Source organism: Leguminivora glycinivorella, chromosome 5, assembly GCF_023078275.1.
Source record: "Leguminivora glycinivorella isolate SPB_JAAS2020 chromosome 5, LegGlyc_1.1, whole genome shotgun sequence".
NCBI classification, from domain to species: Eukaryota; Metazoa; Arthropoda; class Insecta; order Lepidoptera; family Tortricidae; genus Leguminivora; species Leguminivora glycinivorella.
This window is the reverse complement of record NC_062975.1, coordinates 2,636,837-2,664,066: the sequence shown is the minus strand read 5'-3', so window position 1 is coordinate 2,664,066 and position 27,230 is coordinate 2,636,837. Positions and strand designations below refer to the sequence as shown.

The window sequence follows — 27,230 nt, the reverse complement described above, 5'->3', positions numbered from 1 at the left end:
TCGAAACGCGTTTAGCCTCTTTTTTTGTCGTAAACGGCCGGTAGTCCACGTGCTCTTGTAAAATCTAGCTATCAATTTACAAGTGCTAAGTCACCGTACAATGTCGTACTTACCGTACAAAAATTATCAATATTAGCTCATATCACATTGACACTGGCGAAATAGTCCCAATGGACTGAAGCCACTTAATTTTAAAAACTAAACTGAATTTGTTTAGATTTGCTCTCTTTTCAAAAAGTACCTCGCTTAGGTGTTTTAAATTCTATACCTACCTAATGGGATTACAGACAGAGACTCGACCAAAAGGTTTTAAGGAGTATTCTACGTTACTCGATAGGGTAAACGATGGAAAATGACGTCATTGTATGGTGAAAGTGAACAGTGCCGCCGAGCGGTTACTTCCTTTATCGTCTTTTTCAAGTAACGTATTCTAAAACACCAAAAACTCATTAAAGGTCAAATGAATAATTCAAATTGCAATTTTAAACTAAATTCCGACGACTGAAAATTTTATTATGCGTAAAATCGTGAAAGTTTTATTTCGTGAATGACAACTGCTAGTGTTACTTATAACGGTTCGTTTTATTCTCTTTATATGTAAAGTTACCTATTTTATCTACATCGCACAGCTACCTTATTAAGTATAAGCTACTTAATCGCTTTTCTTAATGGCTCTTTTGGCCCCTTTTGCTGGCAAAGTTTTGAAACTCTATTCCAACTATTCCAAGTAAAATATAGCATCAAAACTGAACTCTAGAGACTAACTAGTATTAAATACATAATATAAGACCTGTTTAAGCAGAAAAATAAGACTAAAAATTCTAAACTAAGAAAGGTATAAGTAAACTTGAACTAATTATTATATTTTATGATATTAGGTATATTAATAAAAAAGATCGTATTTATCTTTAAAACAACATACTTTTACTGCATAACTAAGACACGACTGAAACTTTCTGTAGTGTTAACAAAACTTTTGAACTTAATATGTTAGCAATGCAATAAACTCCTTAAATAAATAATTAATTTTGTCAAACTTTACTGTACCCGGAGTGAAAGTTATTTTAAAACTAAATGACGCCACAAAATTTACCCTGACATTTTATAAAACCATGTCTGTTTACGTATAAAACGCATAAATTGCTAAGAAACGAAACAGAATTTCTCTCGTCGATGGTCGCGCACGTCGCTTGAATTTATACAAAGGGAAATTAACCCGGGCAAAGAAACTGGATTCTTTGGACGCTTTGTCAACTAGGTATAATCCTACGGTTATTATGTTGACTTGCGTCGGTTTTTGTTCGGTTGACTTGTGTTGTGCATAATAACGAAAATATTAAAAATGGACATTGCAAACCGTGAAAGGGACGCATAGGACATTGCGTTTAAAAGTGTTGTTTACATTATGTGTTTCGTATTTTGCTGTAATTCTTTGGTGTAAGTATATTTTTATGAAGATGGTTTTTTTTTTCTTATTATTGCGGATTATTCGGATTCAATGATGCAACCACTATTAAAGACAGTTATAATAGTTAAACGAATCGTTTTCAACATGTTCGCCGACGACCTGTGCGTGCTGCGCGCCGGCGCCGCCGACGACCTCGCCGGCGTCTGCCGCGCGGTGCAGCAGGACGTCGACGCCGTACTCAAGTGGTCGCACGATAATGGCATAGTATTAAATTCAGAAAAAACCAAATTGCTCATTTTACACTCACCTTACTTAACCCCTTCCTGTTCGTCAGACCCTACAATAGTTACGCATGACTTCTCTTGTTTGCATAATAATCTAGTTTCGTGCCGATGTAAGCCGATTGAGAGAGTTAAATGCATCACTTACCTCGGTATGAAAATAGATGAAACCTTTTCATGGTCTTCTCATATAGAGCATTTATGTAGTAAATTAAGAGTCCTACTCGGTAGATTTTATCACCTTAGCTATAGAATACCAGCAAGCACCCTAAAATGTATCTATATATCTTTAGTGGAATCAATCATAAGTTACTCTCTGGACTGCTATGGCCTGACTTTTAAAACAAATTTGGAAAAAGTTGAAAAATTGCAAATTAGATTTCTCAAATTATTAGTGAGCAGTAAAATTAAGAATAAATATAAAAATGATTATTATAAGTTATTTAAATTATGTAAAATTCTTCCAGCCACTCTTAAACACAAGTATCTATTATTAGTTAATCAGCATGGCAATCAAGAGAGTAACTTATCTGAAATGAGCCAACAATATAACACCAGATCTGTAGCTGCAGGTAAATATGCTGTCCCCAGAGTAAGCAATTACTATGGGGATAGGCTCATTAAAAAACGCTTACCTTATTTACTCAACTCTTTACCTGTGGCTATTAGAACAGAGAAAAACAAAAATAGATTTAAGAGGGCTTTGTTCAAACACTACCTAGACAAAATTTAGATGCCTCATTTATTTGTGAACTACCTAACCATCTTTGGCAATATACTTATGTAGATCTGTATTCATTACCATGACAACTAATTATAATTATGTACCTTTAGACTCACCCAGATCCCACAGTCAAACTGTGTAAACAGTTTTGGGGGACATTGTATTTACATTTAAGTTCCTATGTAAGATGTTTTATTAAATAAATAAAAAAAAAAAAAAGCGTTCAATTAATGCGAGAGATAATAAGAAAGTACCTACTTGAAGGGACTTGTATTTTGGCAACAAAGCATGCCAAAATGCTTCGTAATGTGATAGTTGTTTGTGAAGCCATAAAAACCATGATATCTTTTTTCAAGACGTGTGTTTTTCTATGCCTCAACTTTCCCGCGTTTTCCTAATTCTGCCCAAAACCTGAAATATCCATACGGGGAATTGCACTAGCCATTCCCAAGTCCTATTATTTCCGACAATGGCTGGTTCGCTCCTGAATGGGCAGACAAAGGTAAGCCTCACTGAGAGCTCGGAGGCTAACTGCGTCGTACGTTAGCCTCCGTTGGCCAAAGGACATTTCTATGGGTGTTTAAGCTTGAGCAAATTAATGTGTGTGTGTGTGGGCTGTATTCAGTTAGAAGGGAAAAGGAAAGTCTGATTGTATTGCATGGTATTTATAGGTAAATGAACGTTGTCAATGAAGAGTAATTATTTAAGTACGGGAAAACAATTTGATAAAATATATTTATATGTTTATTTTTTTATTACGTATGTATGTAAGTTTATCTTGAATATGTATACTTTAATATTCATTTATTCATAGTTTAGTTAGGATCAGTTTCCTTTTCCTTCTTTTTATTAAGACACTGCACCTACTTTCTTTCTGGTTTAGCCCATTGGTTGACTGGTGCCTTGAGGCATTAAGTCCGCCATTTGTACCTTATTTTGTTGTGTAATAAAGATTAAATAAATACAATTAAAGCTTATTTGTTGTCTACAATCGAGGATGTATGAATTAGAATAAAAAGGTATTGACGATGTTAAACCATTAAATTTTATAATTTACTTACTTCTCAAGCCAGGCGTTATTCAAGTAGTGGGTCGTATGGATATAATAAAATAACATAAGTATATGAATGATTCCATATTTTTAAACTAAACCTACTGGCAAAAATATGTAAGATTTTTCCCTTACCTAAACGGTACAAAAATCTATTGAAGTCCGATCCACAGGGGCTTTTGGCGAAGGGTGAAGGAAAAAGATACCTAGTGTCAGCAAAATCGCGTCACTTTCCATCGCGTGAGTTTTAACGATCTCGTTAGCATCGTATGTAGTTGTAGATCTTGATACGACTGTCCGTATTGATTTCTCCTGCCTTGTATATTTGAAGATTAATATTTATTTGTTTTACAAGGGGACAAAGTTGTTTTACCGCACGTGCCAATATTGATACACGAATTTCGAGACACGGAGGTTAAACAAACTTTGCCACCGGGAAAATGAGCGATAGCTTCTCGATACAAACCGTCCTACCCTAGTCCCCTGTATCCTCCGTTATGGAAACTATTTTTAACATAAGTTGATGCATTTACTCGTAATCCTGACCCATGCGTGTTTTTTATGTAACCATCAGGTACCTACATATTTGGGTATAATACATAATTGTTTATAAATGCCATATAAATACTTATTTATTTTACACGACGTAATAAATATCTTTCTGAGTAATCAATCACCCAGCCATATACTATGAATTGAATCATAATTAAATTGTAATCATCCCACAATCTCTCAATTCTTAATAATTTCATCCCAAAAACTATTTTTATCTTTGAAAGAAGTTTTAATTAAAACAGTCCGAAGCGATAAAAATACTCTGTAATTAAATGAATGTCCTAGACTGTTTAGAGCTAAAAATAAGTTTATAGTCTTGTACGAACCGTTGGAAATAGACATAAGCACATCTGTTGGTTGACCCCGGCCTTATGCCCGGCCTCTTGATTATCTGCCATGCCTGCTCCATTCTAGAATTGTATTGAAGACACAGTTTAAGTATTCTGTTTTTATCAACTTCTACACAATATTCACGAACAAGTTCGAGTATTTAAAAGAAAGTTCGGCCTGGCCAGCCACATTAGAGCACGATGTGCTAGGAAACGTTTAAGGTGTATTTACGGTGGCCGTCATCGAAAACAATGAGGATTAAAAAACATCAGGATAAGATACGTCAAATATATTAGAAGAAACGCGTCTTTCAATTATAATAAGGCACGTGAAATATTAGCACAAAAAGCGATATGGAACGGATATAATCAATGTCAAAAATTACGTTCAAACAAAAACGTCACTTTTTACATCTCTCTCTCTCTCTCTTTAGCCTGTTTCTACCCTTCGGGTGTAGGCCTCCTTCAACATGCGCCACTCGTCACGGTTTTGTGCGATCTGGAGCCACTTTTTCCCAGCTGTCCTTTTGATATCGTCCGCCCAGCGCATCTGCGGTCTTTTTTGACAATGCTCTTCCCCCCATGGTCGCCATTCAAGTAGTTTTTTATTCCAAGAGTCGTTTTTACGTGCTATATGGCCAGCCCATTCCCACTTTAATGTTGCTACGCGTTTTATCACATCAGTGACTTTGCTCTGTTGTCTCAGCCACCTGTTCGTTTTACGGTCTCTCAATGTAACTCCAACCAGTTTTCTTTCTATCGCCCGCTGGGCAACACTTAACTTGTGTAGTATTTCCTTAGTGAAGACCCATGTTTCGGCTCCGTAAGTGAGAACAGGCAAGATGCATTGATCAAATATGCATGCTTTTTGTTCAGCATTTAGGTTTCATTTTGAAGGCGAACTCGAGATTGGAGTTTTTCACTTTTTACATACATACATACATACATTCATATAATCACGCCTGTATCCCATAAAGGGGTAGGCAGATCACTAAGAATATTATATATTTACATGGATATATTCGATCCGTATCGTTCCTAGTGCTAATATTTGTTGATCCTAACTTTTATGATGACGATAGGGATAAATCTTGCTAAGCGCTCGTATTCGCCAAAAACGCTTTGCATAAATATGAAGAATAAAGTACCATTCAGCAAAAACTTGGTAGACAATATGATGAGATGATTTGCATATTTTTATCTTACTCGAGTTCTGTTCAAATATAATGGAAAATTATTCTATGCAAGACCTATATTGTATGAAATAAACTGTCGACGACTAGCGAGCGGGGTGTTTGCGGGAAATTGAAATGTCAATAGAATGACTTACACTCGGAGCGCGACTATTCTTGGATGCAGCTAATTCACATTATCGGGACAATAATATCATAAATACCTAATGTCAAAGAGGATCGAGTATACTTAAGTACAGAGAATTACTGTCAAAGTAAAATGTTTAGACATAATGCATAGACTGCCATGCAAACTTTTGACCGTCAGTTTTGACAATTTGGCCCATATTCTTACAACTGAATATCTTTAACTTAAGAGTCTATTAAATTGAACTGTATTTTTTTTTATATTTTTTTTGTTATTTACTGGCTTTATACCACCAACCAGCCTTAAAAATCTATAGTATAGGGTAGTTTTTGCGGGTCCATATTGGCTCATATAAAATTATTTGTTATAAAATTATTGTTTATACCGATTTGTGCTCCGAATGATCATTTCTCATAATTTTACTTATCATAATTTTGTTTCATTATTATCAATAGTACTACTATCACTGTTCATAATAATCATTTAGTCGAAAATTTTTAATCATAAATTCTATACAAATATTTAATAACATTCATAATTTTGTGTTTAAGAAAATCATTCATCATAAAATTATTTAAAAAGATTTGGGGAAGTTCTATGAAAAACTTGTGCCATTTATAGAAACGCGCTTGAAGCTTTTACAGTGACATATACAATTTACATTAAAAATTCGTTTCTGGTTCGTTCACGGTCAACCTAACACGCTCCTCCTCGCTACGCTCGTCGTCGCACCTAACTGGACTGTCACATGTGATGTCTGTTCTGTTAACAATAATATAACTATAAATTATATTACTCGCAATCGTTATGATCAATAAGTATATAAACATAAACATTCGTATAAAACGTATTTATGATGAATGACATTATGAACATAAGTCATTCGAAGTTACGATAGTTATTAACATAAAATTGTTATAAATAATGATCGTTATAATGTAAAATTGTATGAGAAACATTTTCGGACTACCAATAATCTATATAACAATTTTATATGAACTTTGGCGCACCCAGTTTTTGCACATTGTAGTTAATTTTATTTCTGTCACTCGTTGACCACGAACGCTGTTAAGGGTTTGAAACGGTCATATCCAATCCATACTAATACATATTATAAATGGGAAAGTGTGTATCTGTTTGTTTGTCCGTTTTTCACGGCAAAACGGAGCGACGAATTGACGTGATTTTTTAAGTGGAGATAGTTGAAGGGATGGAGAGTGACATAGGCTACTTTTTGTATTTTTCTAACGCGAGCGAAGTCGCGGGCAAAAGCTAGTTAATAAATGAATTGTAGACGATATAATCCGTTTGTATTTCATGAACATCATAAGTCACAAGTTTACGGATGAGTAAATCTGAAATGGTGCAGTTTAGGACGAGTACTTAAAGAGGGCTCTGTGTTTTGTATGTGGGGAAATGTGGAGCAAGCATAATAGCTTTAATAGCTGCAGATAAAACGTTCCGCTTTTTAAAGAAGAGGTAAACGCTTTGTTGAAGCTCGGACTGTAAGTAACATATACATGTTTGTACATAGTATACAAAACGCTTTCAAAACAGAAGTACCAGCGTTCATATTTTTCCGCGCGTAGGTATCAGCATCGAGTAACAAGCAAAATATCCCATTAGTGATTATTTAATGAAGATACATTGACTCTTTACTACAACTTAATTCATACTATTCATATTCATACTACATCATCACTACATAGTATAAAACAAAATCGCTTTCTCTGTCCCTATGTCCCTATGTATGCTTAAATCTTTCAAACTACGCAACGGATTTTGATGCGGTTTTTTTTAATAGATAGAGTGATTCTAGAGGAAGGTTTACATGTAGGTATAGTACCCGTGCGAAGCCGGGGCGGGTCGCTAGTAATATTATAAATGGGAAAGTGTGTGTGTCTGTTTGTTTGTCCGTCTTTCACGGCCAAACGGAGCTACAAATTGACGTGATTTTTTAACTGGAAATAGTTGAAGGGATTGAGAGTGACACAGGCTACTTTTTGTCTCTTTCTAACGCAAGCGAAGCCGTGGGCAAAAGCTAGTAAAAGATACACCAATATCTGGTGGCGTAGCCGAATCAAAGCTATAGACGCCGATGGAAACACAGTCTGGCTCTGTGGATATTATCGTGAGCGTTTGTGCATTTGGCTACGTTCCCTGCTGTTCTGTGAAATGAACCTGAAGCAATGAAATTTAGTAAATGTTTGAGCCTGAACTCAATTGTTTAAATAAAACAGTATAAAATATTACCATTTCTTTTAATGGATTTTAAATTACAGGTTTTTGTCTAGGACACGCGACAGAGAGAGTTTTCGATTAGTAAAAAAGGGACGCTGGTGACGCGCACCGTGCTTTTATAGTGTCGCGACGGGGGAAACCGCGGCGCTTCAGTCTTCATTCCTATTGGTCCGGCAGGTCGAGGCTCTGGCCGCTGCTCATTGGATCAGCGGGGTGACCGGAGGTTGGCTATCCTTTCTGTGTTGCCAGTCAGGGCGTTAACAGTAAATAAATAAAATAAATGAAATTAAGTAATTGATTTCAATAGATACTGTTTCAACTATGTATAATATATATAGATAGATAAGCTACATGGCTAGCTGACTTAAAGCACAGTATAATAAAGAGTACTATCGTACAGTATGGCCACTCCCGCTCCCCGCTGAAAGTGCCGCCCACCCCTCTCGGTTACCTCACAGTTACCGCTTGTCAAAAACACGAACAGTCGACCTGTCATATTACACTCATATAAGCATAGTACGCGTTCACCTACACGAGCTAAGACTGTGTACTAGGAATACGCCTCTTTCAATATATTTGATCGCCAGTGTCCGAGGTGTGCTTAAACTATTACAATATTCTTGTACGTGCAAGATGTGTGCATCATTGTTTTGTATCGAAAAAATATCATATTTAGGTTTATTTTGATATTAAAATATCTAATATGAATATACTGATTCGTATCTCCTATTTGTATTGCGATATCATAATGTTTATACGTTCGTTACTATTCTTAGAACTGAGCGTCGTCCATGAACGTTACGATGCGATGAAGTTTACGATACAAACGACATGCATTCTGCGACATGCAGCTGTTGATTTGGTCTTCTAAAGATGGTAGTTTTAATAATGTAGCTATCAATAAGAGCCTTTGCGTTGTACATTTTATGAATCTTTCCTTTCCGCACAGTAGGCCTAGCACATGATGGCCGCGAGAGTATGTCGCCGCGAGATAGATCACACGCGTCTTCTTGTAACTATATACCTACCAGCAGCGGCTGGTCCATACAAGCCGATTCCCACCGGCTTGCCTAAAATTGATTGCTAGTAAAGTACCTAATGTTAAGGTAGGTTTCTTTTTTGATTAGTGTTGCCTAGCAGAAATTTTCACCAGCCGCTACTGATACCCCAGAATATATAATAGTACAAGTACAGAAGGCTCACTCCTTTGATGTTCACAAAATGCCGCCATTCTAAATTCTTACCTACATTAACAAACAGACCGCACGCGAGCAGCCAACATTGAATTTTATTGCGCCGCGCGAAGGTCGTCGCCAATGAATGGGCCGCGAACTCGCGGCCGCTGACATGTACTTGTAGCGCGGCGATAGAATCGCGGAGTGAGCCGCCCCTGCTGATACCTACTTCTACTATAATGTGCTAACCCTGCTGATTTTACCTAAAAATGATGATAGAAGTGTGACAAAATTCGAAACCATGTCAATTGTGTCTTAAGGAGTTTGAAATTGTATCTTTATCTATCGGCCTCTTTTGCACTCAAGGGATGTTTATACTTTCCCACACTTCACCTGTCTTTAATAGTAACCGTAATTGTAGTTTAATTGTGATAAATATACAGTCAGCATCTAAAGTAGTAACATCAAACAACGATTCAGAAGTGTACCATTCAATAACCGGCAAATAAAAATAAATGTGTATCTTTATAATACGTAGGTACATAATACCTTTATATAGATTATTAGACTATGCTTTTCCCGATGGCCAACTTTACAGATTTACTTATATTTAAAAAGTTATTCAGGGCAATCAGATCTTATCTTATATCTGTCGGGGCCCTTAGACGTCAACCCTTCGGCCTTCTGTGCAATTTTAAGATCTCAATGGGTCGAAGTGCATCCGCCAGGCACATTAGATACTTTTGCTGCTTTGCTTCATCAGCTATTATCGAGGCTGACTGTAAGTCCCCTCCCGTCAAAATGAACCAACCGCAGACGGCCGGCCGTCGCCACAGCGTGAACATGGGGTAGAGAAAGCGGATCCGGTCACCTACGGCCACTTCCCCGAACGACCACCATGCAAATTCATATATGGGCCATTTCTTAGTTCGGCCGTTTCTTTGTCCAACCATTTCCCCGATAGACCACTGTTGGAATTCTTTCTATGTCCAGTTCTTCGAACGGCCACTGTGAAAATTCCAATCTCAGTCCTTAGATTTTCGCGCCGACAGCTGCGCGATAACCTTTATTATTGAGTTATCGATGACAAATCACTTCTGGATTCGATAAACGGATTTCGCATTATTACACATAATTCTCTCAGATAGTAAAACTGAAAATTTAAAGCAATACTTTTCCTTATGGAATAAAAACATCTCAATGGACTGACGCCCGAGAAACATGTAGTGTGTGTTGTGTAAGACAAGACAACTTTACTAGTATAAGAAATGGTAGCTTTCAGCTCTCACACATTGTGTAAAACTTTAAGGACGTTACACGCTAAAAGCTGAGCACATCTGTATTGTCTGCTCTCATTCTAAAAGGACGATAAGTTGAACAAATTTACAAGAGACTACAAAAGAGCACTTTTTCGCTTTTGCTAAACTTAGGAGACTGTAATTAAGATGTTCAGTCTAATGACTTTTAGATGTCATGTTTGAAAGTTTTTTTTTTACATCGCAAGCCATTAAGGTAAAAAGTACTTGTTTTAAAAGCACAAGAAAAGCTTATTAGTAATGTTTTGTTTAGAAAATACCTTTTATAAGTTTTAATGACAGATGCAATTGGATAAAGACAAGTTATTGTCTAGACAGAGTTTCTTTTGTACGTACCTACCTATTATTAGCCCGATGCCCAGCACTCTTCTCATTATGAGCAACAAGTCATTGAAACATTTTATAATTTATTTTTTAATTTCATTTTTATTGACACATAATTAGAGTGACAACCTCCAAGCTGCCACAATAATGGACCTTCGTAGCATACAAATTATTGTTTTAATCAAGTGCATCCTACAGACTACTACAGTGTACTGTGCATACAGCCAACATCCAAAAACGTGTTCTTCTTTGATAGACAAACGCCTAACAAAATAGTCAAAGATTACAGATACATAAACACGTGTAATGTGTTTTCCTTTGTCACGTAGGTGGGCCTTTATTCTTGTCGTCGAAACAGTCGCCACCTGCCTCTTTCCCGTAACCACTCACGCAATCTATTTATTCTAGCAAAATCTTACAAACATCAAACGCTCCGTAATACGAAAAGAAATTTTATCTCCTCAAAGCTTTTACTAGAAATAACCACTTTATAAAATGTCTTTGTTGTTTAGTTTTGTACTTGATCTTATTAAGTGAAGCTTAGGTACCATGCAACCTTCGAAGTGAAACAATTGAGACAAACCTCGGCCCTTATTGTTTGTACGTATATTTGTTATAAAATAAAATGTATGTAATATAAAACCTACATATCGTCACTACTTTTAAAAAAACTTGTATCTTCGTCTGTCAATGAAAAGAAAATTATAGTATGTATGGAATGCATATAGACTTACCTACTGCGTTTTAAATTTAAGGAACAGTGAGATACGAGATTTTTTAAAAGTAGTAACGATATAAAACTATACACCAATGTTACGAGAGATTACTTATAAAGTAGGTAGTAGATACCTACTATAATAACTTAATTTAAAAAACAAATCTCTTCATCTTGTTTTTCAATTCTCCCAAAATGTGACAGGGTTTTTTTTGCTCAAGATAGGAGTTAGTTAGGTGGAATAAGAGTAATTTTTCTTATCTAAAAATATAGTTTACAGTTAGAAAGACTTAGGTACTAATACTTTGTTGTTTTTAGGGTTCCGTAGTCAACTAGGAACCCTTATAGTTTCGCCATGTCTGTCTGTCCGTCCGTCCGCGGATAATCTCAGTAACCGTTAGCACTAGAAAGCTGAAATTTTGTACCAATATGTATATCAATCACGCCAACAAAGTCCAAAAATAAAAAATGGAAAAAAATGTTTTGTTAGGGTACCCCCCCTACATGTAAAGTGGGGGCTGTTTTTTTTTCATTCCAACCCCAACGTGTGATATATTGTTGGATAGGTATTTAAAAATGAATAAAGGTTTACTAAGATCGTTTTTTGATAATATGAATGTTTTCGGAAATAATCGCTCCTAAAGGGAAAAAAAGTGCGTCCCCCCCCTCTAACTTTTGAACCATATGTTTAAAAAATATGAAAAAAATCACAAAAGTAGAACTTTATAAAGACTTTCTAGGAAAATTGTTTTAAACTTGATAGGTTCAGTAGTTTTTGAGAAAAATACGGAAAACTACGGAACCCTACACTGAGCGTGGCCCGACACGCTCTTGGCCGGTTTTTTTTATTCTTTATTTATTGGAAACTTATAAATATAAACGGGCATTTTCATAATTAGGGTCCCTCCAATGAGCAAAAGTTGTTAACAAAAATTAACTCGCTGTCAGTTTTGTGACGATAATTAAGCGTAAAATCTGTCTAAAAATTTACTTTTTTCATTTCCTAAATGTAGATTATCGCTTAAAGTTCGTGTAATCAACACAAAAACAATATTTTTATTGTTAAGTGTTAATAATTTCATGCTTATTAATTATCGTCACAAAACTGACAGTGAGTTAATTTTTGTTAACGACTTTCGCTAATTGGGGAGTCCCAAATTCTGAAAATGCCCAAACGCGTCCTTTTGACAGTGTAGTGACAAACAAGACTTAAAGATTTAAACCCAAATCAGAATCACTGCTGTGACTACATATAATAGTATTTTATGCAACAGGCGTTTAAAGGAGGTCAAAAAAGACGAGTGGCGATTTGAGGCGAAGCCGAAAATTGTTATTAAGACGCCATGAGTATTTTTTGACGCAGTTAAACACCGTTGCATACAATACTTTTTCTACGACCATGCACTTAGTTTTAATAGTTTTATTGAATAACTTTCTTGAAATTCACACTGTTTTTTGTATTTTGACGCAAAGGTTTGCACTGTCAGCTCAGCTGCCCAAAACCTTCCCGCGCACGCGCGCAGTATCGTTATAACAATGCGTTGCCATGGTTACAGCGCCAAACAATGCGATTTCAGTTTTTTCGATACTGAGCGCATGCGCGGAAAGCCGGCGGACGCTGGCTTTGGGGAATAGACTTTTATGTAGGGTTTTAAAGATCTATGCACGACCCTGTAAATGACGAATTACAGTTCGGGAGTAGAAAAAGGATTTAAAGTGCGTGCAGATACTGCAGATTTTATGATTTACCTACCAACAGAATATAGTAACCGATGTTAAGATAAGAGTCATATGAAAAATATCACAAGATAAACTAAATAAATATTTAAGTATATGAGGAATAAATTAACATAGCAATGGAAATGTAAAAGATGTCACGTATTACAGAAGAAATTACGGGCGAAGGCCGGATTCGAACCGGCGTCTTTAGCAATCAGGGCTAACGCAATTAACCCCTAGGCCACCCCGTCACAGTGGAAGCCGTCAAAATTTCTCTTCATTATGTCATCTACTTAAAAACACAAATCAAAATATTTGTTAAAAATAATTTGATTTGTTCCCATAGTTGAATATTTATATTATATCATTGATGATTATATTAAAATTATTATTGTTTTTGTACTAGATGATTCATTGTCTGTCCTCGGTAATACGCATTCATTAGATCACAATACGATTATAAGATTAAAAAACTATCCGGATTATGATAAACTGGTAACAATTTATGTTGATATGTTTCCTGTTAACATTATTTTTTATTATTTCCTGCGCGTATACAAACATGTATGTCAAGTGCCACGGGTTCTTCTTAGTTTATTTACCCAGTTCACCTCCATAATGTACATAAGTACGAGTGAGAATAATATTTTTAATGATTTTTATTTGAGCGTGTAACTTTTCCTCTTCCCTTGGAATTTATGCATATTTTAGGACATTATACCTAGATGACATCATTCTTTCTACATTGAAAAACGAACAAGATAATGATTACACCCTTTGAAAACATTTCATTGAACTAGTATTTACCTAAGATAATTTTTAAAATCTTTGAAAAAAAAAAAATAAAAACATAGGCTGCAAAAAATAATATAGCTCAGATCCTACACGAGTTGCAGTCTAAACGTAAAGCCCCTTTAATGTTATGTCATAAATATCTGTAAATGAAATTTAAAAAAAAATGCTTTCCGGCCTAGGCCTGTAATATTGATATTCCTTACCCGTTCCCGTTCTCTGGAGTTGCGCCGCCTGCAACGTGACACTTTGAAGTCAATTTTTTTTTAATGTTTTTTTTTAAGTCTATTTTAACGAACGTAATGACAACATTTCATAACATGTTTGAGAAAGTGTTTTTAATGTAAGATTGCTCTCGTTCCAGGTCTCGGAGATCGTCCGGCGCGGCGACGGCTGTCACGCCTCAACCGAAGAACCTCAACCCTGGAGGTAAGTACTCCACACTTATCTTTTCTGTCCTCCGGCCGGAAAACGTCATATTTCAGGCCGCTGCACTAAACAAAGTTCCGCTTCGCGGCTCCGTCGAACAGAAAAATAGTATACACAAGTTGATCAGTAAATAAGAAAGCCTCAGAACACCGTCAATCACACGTGATCTGAGATATTTCTTACTTTATATACCTAATTTACACAATCTATACACGAAACTAAATTTAGGATCTCGTCATAAGTGTATACTTCAAATTATAGTAGAGTACTCTATTGTAACAGTACCAGTGAAAAGTAGTGGAATATCTTCGGTTTCTTACAGTTACTCATGAAATCAATCTATGGAAACAGATTATATCGCGAATAATGAATTTACAATTCATATCCAACTCATCAATTCATCGTCGACTTGTGGATGAATTGTAAATTCATTATCCGCGATATAATCCGTTTCCATAATTTTATTTTAAAATATTTTCTGAACTGCTAGGGCTCCAACTGTTCCAATATCGTTTATGTAGACGACATCTAAATTAACAATTGTGGTAAGTAGTGTCAAATCAAATTTTTGGGGATTCAAAAATTGCCACTACATACTTTTGAGGTTGAAATGAAATGAAATGCATTTATTTGCTTAACACTATGTACAGATAAGTTGGCAATATCATTCTTGTTATTAATATTCTAATCTGAAAAAAGAGATATAAAGTAATGTCCTTATACATAGATATTAACTGATATGTTAGGGGGTGCCTTTTCTTTAAAACCGACTTTGTATTTAGTACATTCTCAAAAAATCTGATTGTAATATAAGGAATAAATGTAAAATATTCTACTCACGATACTAGTTTACTAGATTATCGCCGGTCAAAGGTCAGTCCACCAATTACGATTGTACGAGTCATAACTTGGATTAATTAGTACGGTTTATTATTAGCACGTGGAGAGAACCAACTGCTGTTATCACTGCTGTATTTATTTTGGAAATCTTATGTACACTGTTGGGTGTTTAAACTAGGAGTAGGTGTCTTGATACGAAACTGATTTTGCTAACTAATGAGTTATATTTACTTGTTTATGATATAATAATAATAAAATTCCTGGCCCCGTAGCCGAATGGCATTTCTGCTACGCGAAACGAAAACGAAACGCCGCGAAAGGTAGTCTGGATCTGTCGCTCCAATACGCAAGAGCGATAGAGATAGATGTCTACGAGCGTTTCGTTTCGTGAGCGTTTTGCCATTCGGCTACGCACCCTGATTTGTAAAATTTCTCGATAACGCTGGCGTTGTAAAATACATTATACCTACCGAAAAATAAGATGGAAAGTGGCACCGTCATGTTTGATGATTCGGTCAGCGTTCGGTAACGGTGACAAGACCTTATCATACGTAAAACATGAATCTCTATTAATTTCTAATTTGAAAAAGGTATAAGAAATTGTCACCGTTACTAGTATCTCGTATATCCCAATCCCATTATTTCGCTGACAGACCTCAATCTGCCTTTAAGAGCTGCAGCTGGCAATATTTTAGAACCTAGATAGATAAAAGCATTTTTTTATTTATTTAGTGATCACGAATATTATTTTTCAGTACAGATGGTGTTTTTTTTACGCACTAGTGCGAGAAGTGGTTCATTATATGCCAGGTCGAAACTTCGGAGGCTCATCTGTACTGAAAAACGTCGTACAATACACGTGCGAAAAGGAAATTCGTAACTCGTGTCGATTTAAAACACTCCCTTCGGTCGTGTTTTAATTTATCGCCACTCGTTTCGAACTTCCTCTTTTACGCACTTGTATCGAAATGTACTATTGTATACGTTGTTAGATTCATTAACAGTAACCATAAACTGTATAAAGCCTTAGAATATCAAGCTCATTTTAATATTTCATGGCTTTTTTGCCATTTCATACCTATAGATGGTGTAGGTATAGATACCGCAGCCACAGTATCCGCAGCTAAAATACACTTCCTGTTCGGCATTGAGCATATGACTGAAACACTTAAAGATAAGATAAATTCGTGTCATTTTGGCAATTGAGGAATAGTTGTAAACAAATCTTCCGATAATCCAACAGAGGGACACTTTATCAGGTGATAAACACTTCAAGATTACAATGTTGCCAAGTTGAAGTGACTTATCAGTGATGTAATCAAGTAAGTCGATGGGCCCTTTTTAAAGCGGAAGTATATATTATGCTCATATTTCGCAGAATATTTTTGTAAACAAGCCTCAATCTGTTAGTAATCCGTCCGATCTGGCTACCTGGAAAAGATTACGCGTCCATATGAACACAATGGGTTATGAGGAAACCTAACAGATCTTTCAATTCTATTTTTTTCATCTCAACGGTACCGTTTCTTCAAATTTGAAATCCTACAGTCTCTCTTCCTTCTTTTTTTCCTAGCGTTATCTCGTTTGCAACGGCTAATGTGAGATCCTGGGGCCGGTTTTGTTTTTACGAAAGCGATTGCCATCTGACCCTTCAATCCAGAGGGTAAACTAAACCCTAGGGATTAGTTCGCTTTCTTTGCGATGTTTTCCTTCACTAAGAAGTAAGAAGCGACTAACGACTATCAAATGGGATTTTGTACATCTACATAAGCTCCGAAAAACTCTTTGGTGTAGTCACCGGCACCAAAAAAAGGCTGCATAAATAGCTGACAAGCTTATGTCTCTAGAAATATGGGGTTCTTCAAAAAATAAGTATACAAGTTTCTAACGGGTCGGCAACGCGCATGTGACACCCCTTGAGTTGCAGGCGTCCATATGTTGCGGTGACCCCATTCCATCAGGCAGGCAATACTTGTTTGCCACCGATGTGGTATAAAAAATGAGATTGTGTCAGGTTATTCCGGGTCACTGTACTTGTGTGACCTCCGGATCTAAGACTCAATTACATTTCATAAATTCCTTAATTCATACTAATATAATAAATGGGAAAGAGTATGTGTCTGTTTGTTTGTCCGTCTTTCATGGCAAAACGGAGCGACGAATTGACGTGATTTTTTAAGTGGAGATAGTTGAAGGGATGGAGAGTAACATAGGCTACTTTTTATCTCTTTCTAACGCGAGCGAAGCCGCGGGCAAAAGCTAGTATTATATATATTAGCTAGGTACACATGTACCATGGTCAATAGATTTTTTTAATATTATTATAAATGGGCTTACTCTTGACCACAGACTAGCCAAAGGCAAAGACGTGGCCTACGATGGAGTGAGCTCGCCCAGAAGATGCCTGTTCACTCTTGATTTGAAGGTTGATGACATAGAAAAGTAATTCAATATAATAAAAATAAGCAAAATGCAACAGTAACTCGACCATTTCCAAGTTGGATTTAGATTACTATGTGAGGACGTACATAACTATTTTGCAATTATCACTAATGCACATCACCGAAACTAATATTTACCAAATGGGAAAATTTTGGTTAGTTAATGGTTTACGCGAATATCATCATATTGGACGAACCGATTAAAACGAGTACCAACAAAGTTAATTATAATTTCATACCGACCATCATCGAGGGTTGCTCAAATGGGTCGTTTTATAAAATACCCTCGCCACACTATTATAATAAACGTTCAGATCAGACAGCCAAAAATAAAAACAAACACTAGTTACAATAGAAAGAACGTCTTGGCTTCTGCCGTTGAGTTTTTGACGTTTTTAGAATATGTTACTGGATAGCATCGTAATCGTAACGTCACGAAAAATGTATGGTTCTAATAAAGAATCGTTCAGGAACTGTTTACTATCTGAAAAACTTTCTTTCTTTCAAACTTGTCCTGTAAGGCCAGCACAATGAGTTTTGGAGCTGGGACCTTTCCTATAGAATAAAATTTGAAGGACTGGGGACCAGTAGGCCTAGCACATGATGGCCGCGGGAGTATGTCGCCGCGAGATAGACTACCTGTCCTTATGTCATTAATACAGTTAGACAAAGACGTGTCATCTATCTCGCGGCGACATACTCCCGCGGCCATCATGTGCTAGGCCTACAGTCCTTCAAATTTTATTCTATAGGAAATTAGGATGTTCATTTTGTTTTTATAGTAGAAACAAAAAAATTAAACATTATCAGATGCTTAGCCACTTATAGGTGGCCACAGCTAACAGGTTTATTATGAAACAGTAAAATTGAGTTGATTTTCAATAAACACATTATTATTGTACCACAAAAACCAACATTAGATACAACAAAAAGAACGGATTAAGTAATACAGAACATGCTTAAAATAATACGTTATATCAGTTGATGTTATTATTTAACAAACTTAGCTAAGGAAACACATCATGAAAAAATTATGCAAAATCGATATCACTCATGTTATGTCAGTCATGTGACGCATGTCATTAAGGTTCGGGTATTTCCAGTAACAATCCCTTGGCAATTTGCGTAATTTGATGAGTATCCCATATTCCTCACGGGCGGATTGGCAGAGTGGCCACGCCGTCGGGCGTAACATAATTCACAATGTCGTTCGTAATGCTTTTTTATTAACAATAAGTTCGATTTTGCAAGTTTTTATATTAAACGTGGCATTGGTAGATCGTTAAAATCGTCACCATCATTAGGCACTGGTCCCACCGCGAGCTAGTAAACTATGAGCTATCGGCTATAAAAACGAACAGAAGATAATCACTTCCGTGTAAATAAAAGAGACACGGCGATGTTTATAATTACTCGCCCAGCGGTGAACTATCAAAATCGCCGTGTCTCTTTTATTATAGCTTTGCTCTTGCCGGTGGAGTAGTGGGCTATCCTGTCTTTTCTGGGCCAGTTTTTTGTTCAATATTATCGATTCTCTCACAAGGTACACGATATACATTCGTTTGTTCTAGTTAGTGTAATTTAAAAATGTGATAGGTATGAATATGTATTTCTATTAGAAAGAAACAAGAAGCTTTACTAAGAGTGTGACACTGACCTGGCGCTGACTTAATTATCTAGCGTGCACTTTCTTTGCATCTCATTATAGGCAGACGTTAGCGAATATTTCGTGTCAGTGTGAGGTAGACATAGTAGCTGTTTTTACATTAAAATTTTGAAAAAACCCGCGACATAAATAGTGGACCGATTTTCATAAAATACATAGGTATAGCCATAGGGCTAAGAACACTTGCGATTAACTCAGCTTTCAAACAAAAAAAACTAAATTTAAATCGGTTCATCCATTCGGGAGCTACGATGCCACAGACAGACACACATACAGACAGACAGACAAACAGACAGGCAGACAGATAGACAAACAGACAGACACGTCAAACTTATAAAACCCCGTCGTCGGGGGTTAAAAACGAATCCAACTAAAAAATCCATTTGACAGCATTTCACCTGTAAAAGAATGCATCTCAAAGCTGTCAAGTGATAGGGAAACGGCGTAATAATACCAACCTCATTATTAAACCTAGAAAACCGATAATGTATCTTATCCCGAAATTATCTCATACCCATATTGTAATACTTTTACAACGTGCCAATTTTATCATATCTCCGCGTAGTACTTAATATAGCACCTACGTATTAAATTCAGGTCAACAGGAAAAGTACTTATTGGAAATGTGCACGTACAGATTTTCCTTGAATTTGACAATTTGCTACTGCGAATCAGAATGAGATTACGATATTTACGTTCAATGATCCGAATATAGATACTGTCGATAGATATCAAACTTGTTAAGAGGCAACAGGAACGAAAATTCTAAAATGGAAAGGAGCCCCCAATTTGGGAATTTTAGTTAACTCTTGTTGTAACTAGATATATAGAAAAAAAATGTCCATTAAAGGACAACTCAGTTATAAGGTATTGAGAATCTTTAAAATCGAGGTGCCGCTCTTGACTGTTACCTCCTCCAAAACTTAATCAATCGGAACGATGAAAATCTGAATAACAATGAAATAATCTATGTGTAACGAAATAGTCTGTAGTTTTACTGGCTAATTGTTACCAATTTTGAATATAACACATTTTTGGGAATTTTAAATGGACTCTAGCGTCTTCCCGTAGTTTTATTGGCTAATTGTTACCAATTTTGAATATCACACCTTTTTTTGCGCCATAATGGACTCTAGCGTCTTTCAATCTAAAAATATCAAAAAAATTAAAACGGTCTGTGTTGAAAAAATCATTGCTGTAGCTTCAAAAACGAGGGAGGAAATAGTCGAGAGCTCGAGAGCGTTTGTATGGAAAACTGACCCGTCCTGTTGCGTCTTAAATGCACGTTAAATTGATATCACAATTCCATTTATATCGGAAAGAGAAAAGCTTTAAATTGCTTTGTGTTTATTTAGACAATTTCGATATCTAGCTAATCTTTGACAGGGCTGTTATTGGTAATCAGCGGATGTTTTGACGGGAGCTTTAGCTCACACTGTACTACGAACTGGTTCATATCTCACACAATCGTTGCATATTGTTATCGTACCTACTCAGTGCGGTCGTAAATTAGTTTCGCACGATTGATATCTTTGTAGAGCTTTCAATTAAATTATAATATACTAGCTTTTTCCCGCGGCTTCGCTCGCGTTGGAAAGAGATAAAAAGTAGCTTATATCACTGTCCATCCCTTCAACCATCTCCACTTAAAAAATCACGTCAATTCATCGCCGTTTTGCCGTGAAAGACGGACAAACAAACAGACACACACACTTTCCCATTTATAATATTAGTATGGATTCAGTCGCTTCTTTGTGTTCTAACAAGTCAGTCTTCTTTTCAATTGAATTTTATAAACGTAGTTCGGGTAGTTATAGCAAAACCATCAAAAGTAGCTGTTACTCGAAAACAAAACAAGATTTCTGTAGTGAATTTCAGCGTTTTGGTCTATTTTCTAAATTATATTCTTAATCGCAACTCACAGAATGTTTGTGCCTTCCAAACAATCTTCTTCTTTCTTCCTTTCTACCTTTTATTAGTTTAGTAAAACGTCCCACTTTGTCGGTTACCATTAAGACTAGATTTACTTGTATCTTTATATGAATAAACTGACAAAGCGGCTTTGTAGCAATCGACAAAGTGGGACGTTTTCCCGTGCACACTCACTTATGTGCATGAATATGTAATTTCATGAACACATTTCTGTTAAAATAAACTGTCAGGAATCAAATGGTACATGGCCTTTTTCGCCATTCCCCGAGCTTTTCTTCAGTTTTCCTGAAAAAATAACTTCCCATGGGAAAATCTCATGTTCGTCATGTGATTGTTAAAACCTCTACGTAGGCAAATCACACTCGCCTGTGGTTTTCCTGTGAATGTCCAGCTTTATTTGGACAGTAGGTAATTGACACACCCACGTCTTTACTTTCCTGTACCAGGCCCGTAGCCAAGGGTACAATCTATGACGATTCGTAGCGTATCTTAGTTATCGTCAACATGCGTGACAGAGTGACGCTGATTGTCACAAGTACACGTCATATTATGGGCATGTCCAACATTAATGCTAGCGGCGGCCGTTGGAACTACTTGGACACTATAAAATTTCAACGGATTAGCCGTAATGAGGGCAGAACCAGTCGTAGCTCTTCAGTTGGTCCTTTAAATAAATGAAAAAAAACCGGCCGGTAGTTTTCCGTATTTTTCTCAAAAACTACTGAACCTATCAAGTTCAAAATAATTTTCCTAGAAAGTCTTTATAAAGTTCTACTTTTGTGATTTTTTTCATATTTTTTAAACATAATTATGGTTCAAAAGTTAGAGGGGGGGGACGCACTTTTTTTTCCTTTAGGAGCGATTATTTCCGAAAATATTAATATTATCAAAAAACGATCTTAGTAAACCCTTATTCATTTTTAAATACCTATCCAATAATATATTACACGTTGGGGTTGGAATGAAAAAAAATATCAGCCCCCACTTTACATGTAGGGGGGGTACCCTAATAAAACATTTTTTTCCATTTTTTATTTTTGCACTTCGTTGGTGTGATTGATAATATACATATTGGTACCAAATTTCAGCTTTCTAGTGCTAACGGTTACTGAGATTATCCGCGGACGGACGGACGGACGGACAGACATGGCGAAACTATAAGGGTTCCTAGTTGACTACGGAACCCTAAAAAGCTCTTCTGCAGGGCTAGTACATGATTAGATCCCGCCGCGACATATCACATGTGTTAAATGACAAGGACGGGTAGTCTATGTCGCGGCTGACATAATCTCGCGCCAATCATGTGCTAGCCCTGCTGTATTTGTGCGACAGAATTTCATATAAAATCCGCTACGGAAAGTCAACGATTTTACTTTTGGCTAAAGGCCCTGAACATACGAACGTTGTCATTAGGGGCTGTAGACGCCAATACCGAGAAGTGTTACAATGATATCGTATGTAATCTATATCTCTGTGTTTCTCTAGGGCTGTATTATTCTAATTATAGTTACAGGCTCTGAGAATCTTCCACATACCCTCTATACCGTGTGTTTATTAAAAATCAACCCAACCAATAAATCTGCAATACAAAATAATAAATCCTTCGTTATTATTAAGTACCTCACTCGGAGTTCAATTTTATCATATCGTGTTTTGGATGATATACCACACAATGATATATCTATTTTACGTTTAATAATGCGGAAGAAAAACGCATGAAAAATGGAAAATTTGTTTCCCGGCTCCTAAGACTAAGATACACAGACTACAAGGTAGATTTTTAGGGTTCCGTAGTCAACTAGGAACCCTTATAGTTTCGCCATGTCTGTCTGTCCGTCCGTCCGTCCGTCCGTCCGTCCGTCCGTCCGTCCGTCCGTCCGTCCGTCCGTCCGTCCGTCCGTCCGTCCGTCCGTCCGTCCGCGGATAATCTCAGTAACCGTAAGCACTAGAAATCTGAAATTTTGGTACCAATATGTATATCAATCACGCCAACAAAGTGCAAAAATAAAAAATGGAAAAAAATGTTTTATTAGGGTACCCCCCCTACATGTAAAGTGGGGGCGGATATTTTTTTTCATTCCAACCCCAACGTGTGATATATTGTTGGATGGGTATTTAAAAATGAAGAAGGGTTTACTAAGATTATTTTTTGATAATATTAATATTTTCGGAAATAATCGCTTCTAAAGGAAAAAAAAGTGCGTCCCCCCCCTCTAACTTTTGAACCCTATGTTCAAAAAATATGAAAAAAATCACAATAGTAGATCCTTACAAAAACTTTCTAGGAAAATTATTTTGAACTTGATAGGTTCAGTAGTTTTTGAGAAAAATACGGAAAACTACGGAACCCTACACTGAGCGTGGCCCGACACGCTCTTGGCCGGTTTTTTCACCCTCGAAAACCATCACATAATAAATTTGAGCGAAATCGTTAGCTGTTTCCGAGATAGCCAGTGTACACTCGTATAAATAAATAAATATACAATAATTGCTCGTTTAAGGCCTGATTTACACGGCGTGCGAACTCGCGTGCGATTATAGTTACACTGCGGACTGTTGAGGTTACTTTAAATTTTTCACAGCCATCAAATACCGAAATGTAATAAATATACGAGTTCTCGTACCGTCTAAATGGGCCCTAAAGATATTAAGATTTTGTTGGACACTAGGGACAGTCACTTTTGACATTGCCAACAAAAGGAGTGTACAAGTTTCTAATGCCTTTCTAATAAATCCCCTTGAGTTGTAGGCGTCCATAGGTTACAGTGATCGCTTTCCATCAGGCGGGCCGCATACATGTTTGCCACCGGCGTGGTATAAAAAAATGACGTATCATGCGAGTTTAAATAAATTTTCCGAACTGTATTTGCTTGACAATAAATTTTGCTTCAAGTCCGAAATTCTATTAACAACTACGTACCAATTTAACTGAGAAGTTGCTTGTATCGTGACCGTTTCATTTGCACTAAAATTTTGTCAACTAATTTATCGACATTGTCATTCGGTTTTAAGCCTAGACAGCATTGGTAAAAGTTGGTTTTGTTACGTTACCTTTCATAAGTTCAAAATATTTGGAGGCTGTATGGATTTAATTCATAGCTACGTATTAGAAGTTCAGTGAGATATTGTTTTATGTTTCAAACGGTTGTTTCATGAGATTATTTATTTGTCTTAGTTTTGTATACACTGAGTAAAGAATCGGTTGATTTTTTGCAGGTGTGTTTAGAATATGACTTTGTGTACTATTTAAGTATGTATTTATTGTATCTTCGTATTATTTTTCGTGATAAAGGTAAGTGAGCAAAATTTCAATATTTATATCTTTGTTTGAGTATATTTTATAAATTCTATGGGTACTGATCAGAAATGGCTTTCTTTTTTATTAAAATTACATTATTTTATATCGACATGTTCGCCATTGGTTTTTAAGTCTATGGGCCGGTTGCATCAAAGCGTTAAAGCGTTCGTTAAATTTTATTGTATGGGAAGTTCCATAGACGTCTGCTGCGTTACGATGATGTGTCAGTCAAATGTGGTTCATGCAACTGGCCCTAACTGTGTCAAATTTACATTTTTCATAATCTGAAAGGGGTCACGTTTTTAAACAAGAATGATAATGTAGATAATATCAGTAAATAAATACTTGAGATGGCGTATATATTTTTCGTTACATAACGTTAGTTACGTTATGTTGTGTTTCCCTCCAGTAATTCCCTCCGTCATTTTTGGTCGACAATGTTGTTAATAAATTACTTATAAACTATAGTAATAAATATAGGTTTTGTTTACAAATCCTGCTCGCTAATTTCTAGTACAAAAATAAGAAAAGTCCGCGAAGCGTTGCGTATTTGGACCGTGACAGGTACTAATGACTTGCGGCCGGGAACTGGGAGAATTCGGGACGTGCGATGTGAGCGTTTCCAGGAAAACGTGAAATGTAGGCCACTGCCGAGCGGGATAGACGGGCGGGCGGAACGCCGCCGGAACGCTACGTTTTTTAACTCTGCTGAATTAGGTTGTTAGGTGTGCTGTTCCATGCCGCCTTTTACACAGTCACGTGTTATAGATTTATGCATAGGTACCTAATAAAAAGAAACTACCACCTCACCGTACAATTACTGTTTTCAAAAACTGAAATGTCAATGCTACTAAGGTTCAGGATTGGTATACAAATGTCCAAAAATAATTTACAGTTTTTGTGATGTTTTTAACAAATTATACCATTACATTTTTTACAGACTGTCACAAAACATATACCATTTTTGTCCAGTTAAAGATTATTATTTTATTTTAATCAATAGCTAGTAATTCTGAGTCAAAATAAGCAAAAGTTGTTGGTTTTTTCAACTCCCATAATTTATTTATCATTATTTCCACAAATAAAAAAGCTTTTGCTTCAGATAAAATTCATGAAACAAGTCCTTAGCTTTTTAATATTTTGAAAACGCTCGTCTGCTCCTATACTATCATAACACACTAAGCATGATGCGCTTAATTTCTAAATGAAATGTGTTAATTTAGAGTGCTCTAGATACCCCGTTAGGCATCTAAGACCTTGTGCTAAATACTGGTGATAAATATCTACGCTGTCATCTAACAATCACAATCAATTGAAATATTTTGCTATCTGATATGTTTGTCAGTTTATGCACAATAATATCAAAAAGTATTAAATTTGTTGATCACTGGTGATGTGGTGATACTAGTATCTTTTACAGCTAATTCTACAGCTTTATGTAATCTAATGTAGCTATCTATATTACATTAGGCATGACATTATTAAGTAACAATATTTTACTCTATAATTAGAACGCGTTTGATAACAACATAAGAATCATGCCCGTTAATAACGTCTGTCGTCCATAGGATACCTACTACGAGGATATGACCACGACACTAATAAAACATTAAAAAAAACATGTTTTCTAGGATAGAAAGTACCTACACTTTATTTTCTCATATTTTTTATGAGATAGGAGGCAAACCAGCAGACAGGTCGCCTGATGGTAAGCGATCACTGCCGACCATGGACACCCGAAACACCAGAAGTGTTGGAGGTGCGTTGCCTTTAAGATGGGTGCACGCTCTTTATTGTGACTTATTTCCAACATGCTATGAGAACTTCCAAATATAACCCCGAACATGCGGAGTTGGGGCACATATAAAAATTACAACCTCGTATCGTAGATAAATAATAATAAATAAATATTGGGGACACCTTAGCACCTTACACAGATCAACCTTGCTCCAAACTAAGCAAAGCTTGTACTATGGGTGCTGGACGATGATATACATACTTATTTACATAGATAAATACATACTTATATACATAGAAAACATCCATGTCTCAGGAACAAATATCTGTGCTTATCACACAAATAAATGCCCTTATCGGGATTCGAACCCGAGACCGCGGCTTAGCAGGTAGGGTCATTACCAACTACGCCAGACCGGTCGTCAATCTGATGATGATGAGAGAATAGTTCTCATAAAATGCAGTTTGTCTAAACACGCCAAGTTCCGTTGCCGTCGATAAGGCACAGTATCTCCCACTCTGTAACTCTCAGAAATGCCACCATGAATATGTAAATTCCCCCGATTCGGACTCTGATTTAAAGCGGAGTATGTAAATTGAATGAACCATTTTTTCCCATTTTAGCCGCTTTGACCCGGAATGTCGTGAGCGATGAAATATTGCCGGGACGCAATTCAGTTTAGTGAGTAAATAATAACCTATCCAAAAAATTTAAATTTTTAAAAAAACCCCCGACCGCTACATAGTAGTCTGATTTTCATGAAACATGGCTAAGAACACTCCCGACTAACTCAGCTTTCAGACAAAAAAAAACTAAATCTGAATCGGTTCATCCGTTCGGGAGCTACGATGCCACAGACACACACACAGACAGACAAACAGACAGACCGACAGAGATACAGACAGACAGACACGTCAAACTTATTACACCCCGTCG

The 27,230-nt window shown here is 36.4% G+C and overlaps 1 protein-coding gene across 1 annotated transcript in view; it reads left to right on the top strand.

The window, feature by feature from the left end:
- Window positions 1-27,230, top strand: part of LOC125226452 (cAMP-specific 3',5'-cyclic phosphodiesterase-like) — a 729,130-nt gene that overhangs the window by 649,387 nt on the left and 52,513 nt on the right. The window contains exon 7 of the mRNA XM_048130434.1: window positions 14,315-14,379. Within this exon, the coding sequence (XP_047986391.1) occupies window positions 14,315-14,379 (65 nt within the window). The remainder of the gene's footprint in view (window positions 1-14,314; window positions 14,380-27,230) is intronic.